The 10,765-nt window shown below is 47.5% G+C and overlaps 1 protein-coding gene across 1 annotated transcript; it reads left to right on the forward strand.

Annotated features, from left to right (window-relative positions):
• The first annotated feature begins 8,056 nt into the window (after positions 1-8,056).
• Positions 8,057-9,022, forward strand: LOC128949426 (olfactory receptor 14J1-like). The gene has a single exon (XM_054294286.1). The coding sequence runs from the start codon at positions 8,057-8,059 to the stop codon at positions 9,020-9,022; it is 966 nt and encodes a 321-aa protein (XP_054150261.1).
• The last annotated feature ends 1,743 nt before the right edge of the window (positions 9,023-10,765 follow it).

Genomic DNA, 10,765 nt, shown 5'->3' on the forward strand with positions numbered 1-10,765 from the left:
AGCAAAGAAAGTTACATTTGGAGGTCCTTTATTAATATTAATATATATCCCCCCCACAACGTTAGAAGCATATTGCATCAAAAAGCAGAGAAGTGGCTCACTGATAGCCGGATTTTAAAGTATGAAGCTATCTGGACACATTCCTCTGAACTGGAACTTAAAGTCACTCCGGCTCAGAACCCTGCTCAGTTTCTCTATGGGGAGCCAGCTGAAGAGCTTGCTCATAACTGTGTGGAATTAATTGAATTACAAACAAAAGTGAGACCAGATTTAAGTGAGATGAAGCTCTAGTGGGGAAAAGTATTTTTTCGATGGCTCGTCAAGGGTGATAGAAGGGAAAAGAAATTCAGGATACACTACTGTAGAAGGAGAAAATATGTCTGCATAGAAGGAGGAAAAATAAGTTCTAGGTGGTCAGCTCATGCTTGTGAATTATTTGCTTTATACTGAGCTTTAGAACTTTTAAAAGATTAGGTGGGGACTATTTACACAGACTCAAAATATGCTTTTGGAATTATACACACATTTGGAAAAATCTGGATGGAAAGAGGTTTGATAAACACTCAAGGGAAGAAACTGATCCATCAGGAGTTAATAATCAGAGTGCTTGAAGCCCTGAAAAGACCTAAGAGAATAGCAGTAGTACATGTAAGAGGTCATCAACGTGGGTCAAGCTGCTTAGTGAGAGGAAACAACACAGCTGACCAAGCTGCAAAGGAGGCAGCATGTAAATTAAAAGAAACTATCCAACTGAACACTATAGTGGAAATTCAAGAGGAGTTGCCAAAAAGCTGTAGTACTCAAGAGGAGGAAGCTATAAAAAGATTAATAGCTAAGAAAGAGCTGGGAAAATGAGTACTACCAGATGGGAGAGAGATTTTACCTAAGGCTTACGTTAGAAGGATTCTAAGCCAGTTACACCAACGTACTCATTGGGGAACAAGACCCTTATGTGATCATTTTTTAAAATATTATGGATGTATTGGAATTTTTGAGCTAGCAAAACAAATATCACAGGGGTGTTTGACTTGTCAAAAAGCTAGCAAAAAGGTAATGAGACAAGCTTCAACCGGCGGTAGAAAAATAGCCTACCGACCATTGGAAAGGGTTCAGGTGGATTATACTGAATAACCAAGGGTGGGCAGATGGAAATACTTTTTAGTATTAGTAGATCAACTAACTCATTGGGTGGAGGCCTACTCAGCTGCCCGACCCGCGGCAAAGTTTATAGTTAAAATTTGTTGGAACAAATTATTCCCCGATTTGGGGTTATCAGGGCCATTGATTCTGATCAGGGCTCCCACTTTACTTCCAGCATCATAAAAGGAGTAACACAAGCCATGGGTATTTCCTGGGAATATCACACCCTTTGGCACCCCCATAGCTCTGGGAGGGTGGAAAGAATGAACCAAACTATAAAACAGCAATTAAAAAAATTGATGATTAGGACCCAAATGTCATGGGCAAAATGTTTACCTTTAGGATTACTTAATATAAGGACCCTTCCAAATGCATATACGGGGCTTTCTGCATATGAGATGCTTTATGGAATGCCCTATTCCCAGGAAGTACCCCAAACATCAGTAGTCATAGCTGATATGACTATTCAAAAATACATCCAGAAGATGGGACAACATGTCTAGAACTAAGGGAGAAAGGGGTAATTGCTCAATCAGCCCCTCTTGGATTTAGCATGCATCAAATAAAATCGGGTGACTGGGTGCTGATTAAAAGCTAGAAAGAAAAAAGTTTGTCTCCTAGGTGGGAAGGTCCCTATTTAACTCTGCTGACCACTGATACAGCTGTCCGAACTGTGGAAAAAGGCTGGACCCACACGTCGTGGGTCAAAGGACCAGCAGAACCACAGACAGAGACGGAATCCCAGTGGAGAATTGCATCTACCCCCAGAGAACTGAAAATGAAGTTAAAAAGGGACTGATGTATGTCAGGAAAATGCTCCTACCTTAAGCTGCAAAACCAGTTGCACTCACGAGAGGTAGAATGTACTACTCCAGACTGTGTTATCCATGAGGTTGTTTTAAGTGTATAGGGTGCGAAGAATATTGGTATACAAACCTACCAAGGGGACAGATCCCTAATGCTCTCTGCTGTAATTGTACAAAATAAATAGAAAAAGAAACTGATAGAACGTCGTGGGCTGTAGTAAGGAAAGGATATATTAAAACAGGTGATAAAGATTGGTGGAGAACTTGGGTACATGGAACAAGAGCAGGAATTGATTTGCAGGAAGTACCAAAGGCCAAATTAGAAGAAACAGAGTGTGACAAGGGCAATTGGATACATTATTGTTGGAGAGTTTAGTTCAAGAATGGCTTAAAGAAAAAGGCCATGAGACATACAATTGAGAGAAAAGTAAAAGGGAAAAGTAAAGCAGTTCCTAACAGTTCTCAGCCTTCTGATTTCTATAAACAATTAGACTCTCTTTATAAACAATAAAGTTCTCAGGCTGTCTTCCCATAACAAGAAGAACACCATCTCTGGGAAAAGCTGGCACCCTGAGAACTGATGAAGAAGTTTTGGGAACTCTGGTTCTGTTTTTAATAAACAATTGTAGGTATTCTAAAACAAGAAGAGTGGTTAGAAATTTCTCTGTTAGCCTATCATGAAATTGGATTACAGAATATGCATGAAGTTCGTTAACTTTGTTATTTAAGGTGATTGATTGATCAATAAAGTTGAGTTCGATGCATTATAGGATGATCGTTCTCCCTTCATCTCCGACAAATGGTTGACCCCTGCACGTGATAGCGAACGCTTTTGGGGATTGCGAACACCACGGGGAGTTCGATGCATTATAGGATGGTCGTTCTCCCCGCAATCTCCGACACATTATGAATATCAAATTACAGCAAAAGAGTGGCAGAAAGCCAAGTATTGCTGGAAGAAAGGGAGGCACATACACCAACCCTATTGTAGTCACACATCCCCCGAACTTAGGGGCCAATTGGCCTAAATTAAAAAGAATCAGGCCACAACCAAATAAATAGAGATCTGAAGGCTCATGAGGCAAAAGGCAAAAATGAAACAAAAGATATCAGTGACTAAATCCCAAGGTATAAACTCTGCTACTGAGAAGATCTACATCTCGGCCCTTGGATGCAACCCAAGGGGTCTTGAGAGAGGTAGAGAGTTAGACCCTCTGAGGATTATTTTCACTGCATTGATCATTGCATCCCAGGCAATGGGCCTTAATAGCCTCACTCCTGAACTCCACATAATCCATGAGCTGCAGGATCAGAGCTTATTGCTCTGGCTGTCTGTGACAAATGCAATCATACTGTCTGGATCAGGGGAAAAATGGAATCAATGTTCATGGCACATTCCCATGTTAGTGAAGTGTGCTATGACCATAACCAATTAAAGATGTGCACTATGGGTGGCAAATTATACTGGGTTGGAGAAAATTTAAAACACGGACTGAAGGTTTCTCCCAAGGATGGGCCTGTGTTTATCAACCTTCTCAAAGATGATGATGAACGAATTTGTCTGCGATACGCCAAATTCTTTTGTTTAGCAAAGGACAGAGAAGAAAGAGACCCAGAGAGTAGAATGAAACAAATTACTCAAAAACTACAAAAGCAAGAATCAGAAGCAAAAATGTAAAGACTAGAACAAGAAAAGCTAAATAAATTTAGTGAACAGTACAAACAGTTAGAACAGCAGTATAGTGATTGGGGTTTTCTGACTTCAAATAGGAACGTTTTTGTAGATATAATGCAAGAAATTGCCACGGAATTAGAGTTATCCAATTATTGGATTTGTGGGGGATAGAAATCAGCTGAAAAATGGCCATGGAGCGGTGAGAGTCTAGCTCCAGAGCAATTTCTAAAATAGAACCATACTCAAATTTCCAAAAGATTGAAACAGCCTGAAGAATGCATTTCAAATCATCGAATAATTGGAACACTTTGCATCAGCAGAGAGGGGAGAAAATATACTGAAGTGGTAGGGTATACTCCCTGCACATCTACTTTAGCAGTAAATTCAAAGAATAACACTAGAACTTGGCAGCCAACGCCTCCTGCTGGATACTGGAGCCTAATTAAGAAGAAAAATTGCAAATGGAACAACCAGATAAAGTTGTCCTGGCATAAAAGTCCTGGAGCTAACCCTTACCAATCCCTGGAGACCCTAAGAATTTACTGGGAAAAACCTGAGGCTGTAAATGACCATAGAAAGCCCCAAATGGTATATATTGGATTTGTGGGCAAAAAGCTTACAGTGAACTGCCCCGTAGATGGAAAGGATCCTGTACTTTAGGGATTATACAACCCTCCTTCTTTGGACTACCAAAGTCCAAGAGTAACCTGTTAGGAGCACCCTTATATGAAAACCTTAACAGGGAAAAAAGAGAATTGAAACTTGAGTTTCCAAGGGCAGGAGGGGACCAAAAACGGGGAGAAGAAGAGTGGCTAGCAGAAAGAATAATAGATTATTATGGGCCAGCCACTTGGGCTCAAGATGGAAGCTGGGGATATATGACCTCGATTTACCTACTGAACCAATTGATTAGACTACAGACAGTGGTAGAAATAGTCTCAAATAACTCCTCAGAGGCCCTGGACTTGTTAAGCTGGCAGTACACTCAGGTGCGGGCTTTTGTGTATCAGAACAGAATAGCATTGGACTATTTACTGGCCGAAGAAGGGGGAGTGTGTGGAAAATTCAATGAGTCCGAGTGCTGCATTGAGATTAATGATTATGGAGAAATCATCAGAGGTTTAGCAGCAGAGATCAAAAGGCTGGCTCATGTCCCAGTCCAAAAATGGAATTCCATCCTTCAAGCCTCATGGTGGGACCAGATGCTTGGAGCAGGAGCTTGGTAGAAGAAAATAGGGTTCATGATATTGTGTTCATTAGCTGGGTTATTCTTTCTACCTTGCCTTTTTCCATGTTTTATCTGACTAATCCACTCAGTCATTCAAAGCATGCAGATTGCTATGGTAGACCCGGAATTGGCTACAGGTGAGGTTGGCAAACTTGAGACAACAGCTAAGATATACAAAATAATGAGATTAAAGAAAGAAGACAAAAAGGGAAAAGCTTCCAAAGTTTTGGCCAGATTTGAAGCCCAGACACGAATGAGAAAGATAAATGAAAATTTATACAAGTAGGGGGAGGACTGTGAGATACAAAGCTGTGTTTCGTGTCAGGTACATACAGGCAATGTGAGTATTTGTGATTGCAATATGGAGACCAACAATGGGACAGTTGCAAATTCTAATAATAACTGAGGAAAGTAAAGCATGGAAGAAGGCCTTTGAACCTATCTTTTGTTTGCAATAAACCTTGGTTGATTGAGGAGCATTTGAATTAAAGCGTTAAGGATGTTGCTCTTTGCTTCTAGTTAAGCCTTAAAGAGTTCTGCAATATTAACCTTTTGAAGTATAATTTTAGACTGTTGTTTGTATCCTTGAAACTATAGCTTTGGAATATATAAAAAGGAAATATGCTTATCTCACACTTTAATAAAGCAGAGAAAAACAGCTTGAGAAAGGAAGATGAACATCAACTCAAAGATTTATAGTTTCAACCAAGGAAAGCTGGACATCACTATTATAAGATTTATAGTCTCTGCAATTAAAAGCTGGACCCACATCTGGGGAGCTGGACTCCACCAGATGGGATGCATCTTTCTTCTTTCGGAAACTGGACCACCACCATCTGGGGATACTCCTTTTCAGATACATCCTGAGAAAAACTAAATCCCAATAATGTATGGAAATGTGACGTAAAAATTGGGAATAGAATCTGCTGATGAGTACAAATTGGAAATAGAAACTGCTGAGAAAGCTTATGTGTACCCCTATAAATACCTGTAAGCCTCAACTATCGGTGTGCAGTTGGAGGGAAAACTTCCCCCACTGTACCCAGCGTTGTATTGCTCATACTTTACCATATTAAATAATAAATTGATTGCTGCTTGAATATTGGCCTAGTCAAGCTTCTCATTTATAACAGAGGGCTGTGCAGGCCAGGGACACCGTAGCACAGCCTGGGCTGCACAGGGCACAGGCATGTGCAGCAGCTGCAAGACAGCCCTGCCAGAGCCAACTTGGGCAGCACTTTGGCCATGGCTGCTGGGCCTGGGCCTGAGGCAGGAGCAGGAGACAAGTGACCCTTGCAGGCCTGGGGCCTCATTGCCTCCTTGTCCCTGCTCAGCAGCCTGGCAGGGGCCGCCCCATGCTCCTGCCCTTGCCATTGCACATCCCCACATGCCAGTGCCCATCCCGGCAAGAGCCCTGAGCAAGGAGGGAGGGACAGCATCTGCCTGGACAGGGGCTGGGGCTCAGGCCTTGGCCCTTGGCATTCCTCAAACACATCCAGCTTTGCTCAGCACCAGAGACACCTTGGCCTTGTTTGTCCCCAGCTGTCATCACTGCCTCCAGTGTTCTGCTCTAACTGGAACCTGGGGACACTTTCTCAGTTGTGTCCCTCAGTGGGAACCATTAAAACTTCAAGAAACTTCAAAGTTTCATTTTAAATTTGAGTTCCTGAGAACTTTTTTGAACACTCTCTGAGGGACTGAGTCTGATGTAAACAACACCAAATCCCTGAGAGGCTCATTAAATTCCTTGTGCTGGGTTTGTGCTGCTGAGCTTTAAAGGAACAGCTCTTCCCAGCACCAGCTCCTCTCCCAGCCCAGCCCGGCTGAGGACTCTGTCTGCAGGTACTGAGGGGACAGGAGCCAGGCAGAGACAGGCTGAAGGCAATCAGGATTGGGAAGACATTGAGCTGAGACTTCACTTGGAGAAAGCTCTTCACAGCCCTGTGCATGGTGAGTGTGTGGGTGCAGGGCAATGTCCCCTGTGCTCCTGGGGGGATCTCCTGAAGCCAGCACACCCCACAGCCTGGGGGATGTGTCAGGACGACTTCCCAGTTTCTCTGGGGCACAGGAGCAGGAGGAGGAGGATGTGCTGCAGAGCAGGGCTGCCCTGGGCACCGTCAGAGGGACAGGGCAGGACGGCTCCTGCTGCCAGGGACGGCTGCAGGTGCTGAAGCTGGGGCTGCAGCCAGGGCTGCCCAGGGCTGTCCTGCAGAGCAGCTCCTGCAGCCCTCAGGGCTCTTGGCCAGCCCAGGGCATGTGCCACCTTGCAGGGGCAGCTCTCAGCCTGCCTGGCAGCTCCCCATGGACGCTGCAGGGGAGAAGTTGGAGGTGGAAGGAGCCACCCCCATCAGGGCAGATTCCTCCTGCTCTGGAGATGGTGCTGCATGGCCAGGGCTGCTCTCAGCTTTGTCCTAAAGAAAAGGGAAAGGGGCTGTCAGCTTTGGCTGTTTCACTGAGACTCCTGCACTGTCACCATGGCCATCAGCAGATGGGCCTCAGATCCTGCTCAGAAAGTGCCTCCTCAGCCTCCTCTCCCTACAGACAGCAGCAGCAGCACCTTGGCTTGCAGCATCTCTGTTTGTCTGGCCTGCTCTTAAGGCCCTGCTGTCAGGGAGATGCCCCTGGGCAGTGCCCTGTGCTGGGAGGGGTGTGCAGGGCAGAGCTGAGCCCCCAGGGCTGGGCTGGGCTCTGGCAGCACTGGCAGGGACAAGGCTTGGATAGAGAGAAACAGCTCCCAGTAGGCACAACTCCAGGCAGCAGAGAGCCAGGCCAATCCTTGGTATCCCTCAATGTCCAGCTGCACAGGGAAAGAGAGAAGGGCTTAGAGAAATTGAAACTGCTGTCTTGAAAAGCTCCACGTAATTTTTCAAGCACATTTTAAGTGTTATCACCTTGAACTAAAGGGAGGTGAAATGAGTAAAGGGCATCTGTGTGGGACGAGCAGGCCTGACTGCACTGGGGCACTTGGAGCCCTGTTTTCCCTCTTGGCTTCGCAGTGATCAGCCTGAGAGCAATGCTGAAGATGAGTCAATAACTCAGTAGCACAAAGCCAAGCTAAAATATAAAAATGTTTTGTGAAGTGGCCCCACAGAATGAGAAGTAGTTTTGATGGAATAACTAAAACAATCCCATAGCGTTGACTCAAAGAAATTGGTCCCAGCTTGTCAGTGTCTTCTTTCAACAGTCTACAATGCCCAGAATGAACAAATGTCCAACAGCAGCTCCACCAGGCACTTCCTCCTGCTGGCATTGGCAGACACGCGGCAGCTGCAGCTCCTGCACTTCTGCCTCTTGCTGGCCATCTCCCTGGCTGCCCTCCTGGGCAACGGCCTCATCATCAGCGCCGTAGCCTGCAGCCACCACCTGCACACGCCCATGTTCTTCTTCCTGCTCAACCTGGCCCTCAGCGACCTGGGCTCCATCTGCACCAGTGTCCCCAAAGCCATGAACAATTCCCTCTGGGACACCAGGAACATCTCCTACAAAGGATGTGCTGCTCAGGTGTTTTTCTTTGTTTTCTTTATCACAACAGAGTTTTCCCTTCTCACAGTCATGTGCTATGACCACTACGTGTCCATCTGCAAACCCCTGCACTACGGGACCCTCCTGGGCAGCAGAGCTTGTGCCCACATGGCAGCAGCTGCCTGGGCCAGTGCCTTTCTCAATGCCCTGCTACTCACGGCAAATACATTTTCCCTGCCCCTGTGCCATGGCAATGCCCTGGGCCAGTTCTTCTGTGAAATCCCACAGCTCCTCAAGCTCTCCTGCTCACACTCCAAACTCAGGGAACTTTGGCTCACTGTGCTAAGTGCTGTTCTATTTTTTGCTTGTTCTGTGTTCATTGTTTTCTCCTATGTGCAGATCTTCAGGGCTGTGCTGAGGATCCCCTCTGAGCAGGGACGGCACAAAGCCTTTTCCACCTGCCTCCCTCACCTGGCTGTGCTCTCCCTGTTTATCAGCACTGGCACATTTTCCTACCTGAAGCCGCCCTCCATCTCCTCCCCATCCCTAGATCTGGCCCTGTCAGTTCTGTACTCAGTGGTGCCTCCAGCTCTGAACCCCCTCATCTTCAGCCTGAGGAACCAGGAGCTCAAGGATGCCTTGGGAAAACTGGTGACTGCAACTTCAGAAGCAATAAATTCTCTTCTCTGCTACACAGTCTTCAGAATATAACTCTTTAGCATCTCAGCCTTTTTTCCCCTGTTTGTCTATTTTTTACTATGGTAACTTTTCCTATTGCTGTAGTGCTTCCGAGAAAATACTGTAGTATTACTCTTAGCATTTCTACATGAATATCTACCTTTCTTTTGAAACACAAAAACTTGCAAGAGGCTTGTTCCCTTGGCATTTAAATAAAAACAAGTGCATGCCCTCACTTGTCTGTCCAAGGCATTTCCTCAGCCCTTCCCTGTCTCTGCAGGGGGAGTGCCTGTGAGCAGAGGGGGAGGGAAGCGACTCCCAGCACAGCAGCACAGCCAGGGACAATGGCCCCGCCTCTTCCCACATCTGCTCGGCCCAACTCCACCTTGTCCTTGCCAGCCCTGCTGTGGCTGTAAGGCCGGAGCGCTCTGGCAGCTTGGTCACTGTCCTGCTGCGTGTCCCTGCTGTGGCCACAGGCAGGGCCAGGCCATGGGCACTGCTGGGACACAGCTGGGCTCCAGCACAGCAGCTCCAGCAGCAAAGGGCATCTCCTGAGGGCAGGGCAGGGAGGCTTTGCTCCCCTCCAGAGCTCTGTCAGCAATGTGCTCCAGGAATGCCCTGGCACAGCAAAGCCCAGGGCCTGGGGCGGGGGGGGGAGTGTGCAGGGGGCGCTCACAGCAGTGTCCTGGCACAGCCAGAGCTCCTGGCATGGACCTGAGGCTGCAGCAGAGCAGGGCCTGGGCTGTGTCTCTGTTCTGGGGCAGCCAGGGAAGGTGCCCCAGGGCAATTGTCCCACACCAGCCCCTGCAACCACCATTGCCAGCACTGGCCTCTCCCCACCTGCAGGAGGTTGTTTGTCCCTGCACGGAGGGACACCAAGTGACCAGGCCAGCAGGCCATGTTTGCTCTGTGCTGAGGAGATCTCAGCAGTGCATCATGTGTGTGTGAGGGGAGATGAACCCCAGTGAGCACAAACACCATCAGCAACACCCGGGGATGGCACAATTCCAGTGGCACAAACAGGGCCTTGAGGCCGCTTCACTCTGAGAGTAACGTCCTCTGGGAAAACACCTGAATTCTTTGTTGGGTTGTGGTTAGGACTGCATGGAGAGAAATATCCCAGGCAGGGAGGCTCCAGGAAAAAATGCTCAGGGCAGCCATGGACTGCACAGAGAGACATTGGATAGAGTGAGGGTCGGTGGGGTGAAATCAGAGCTGCCTCCCTTCTGAACCAGCCCAGGGACCTGGACAGGGCTGTGCTGTTTTCTGGGCACTGACCTGGCACTGAGGGATGTGGAAAAGGCCTTTGGTGTCTGGGCTGTTGAGAAGGCAGGGCAGTGTCCCTGTGGGACCTCTCTCAAACCCCTTGGAAAGGCCAGAGCCATCCCAGACGGTCCTGGGCACTTGGGAAGGGCAGACATGGAACAGTCTGCACACAGGGCAGGGAGGGGGGCTGGGAGAGTCACAGCCTGGTCAGGCTCAGCAGGGAAGGGGATGTGGCAAATCCTCCTGCAGCCATTCCAGGCACTGGCAGGACAGGGCAGGGACTGCAGAACCCACGTGGGAGGGAACAGAAGGGGATGTTGTGTGCCCAGACTTCAGCCAGGCCTGGGACAGGGTCTGCTGTGGTCTCCTCAGAGCCAGACTGGAGAGAGCTGGGCTGAAGGAGTGGAACATGGGCTGGGTGGGAATTTGGCTGAACAATGAGGGTCAAATGTCATCCATGGTACAGAGTCCTCTTGGCAGCCATGCACTGGTGACATCTCTCATTGACCA

The sequence above is a fragment of the Melozone crissalis genome, unplaced genomic scaffold (assembly GCF_028551555.1).
Source record: "Melozone crissalis strain CALT ecotype California unplaced genomic scaffold, PUWL_Pcris_2 ptg000231l_1, whole genome shotgun sequence".
NCBI classification, from domain to species: Eukaryota; Metazoa; Chordata; class Aves; order Passeriformes; family Passerellidae; genus Melozone; species Melozone crissalis.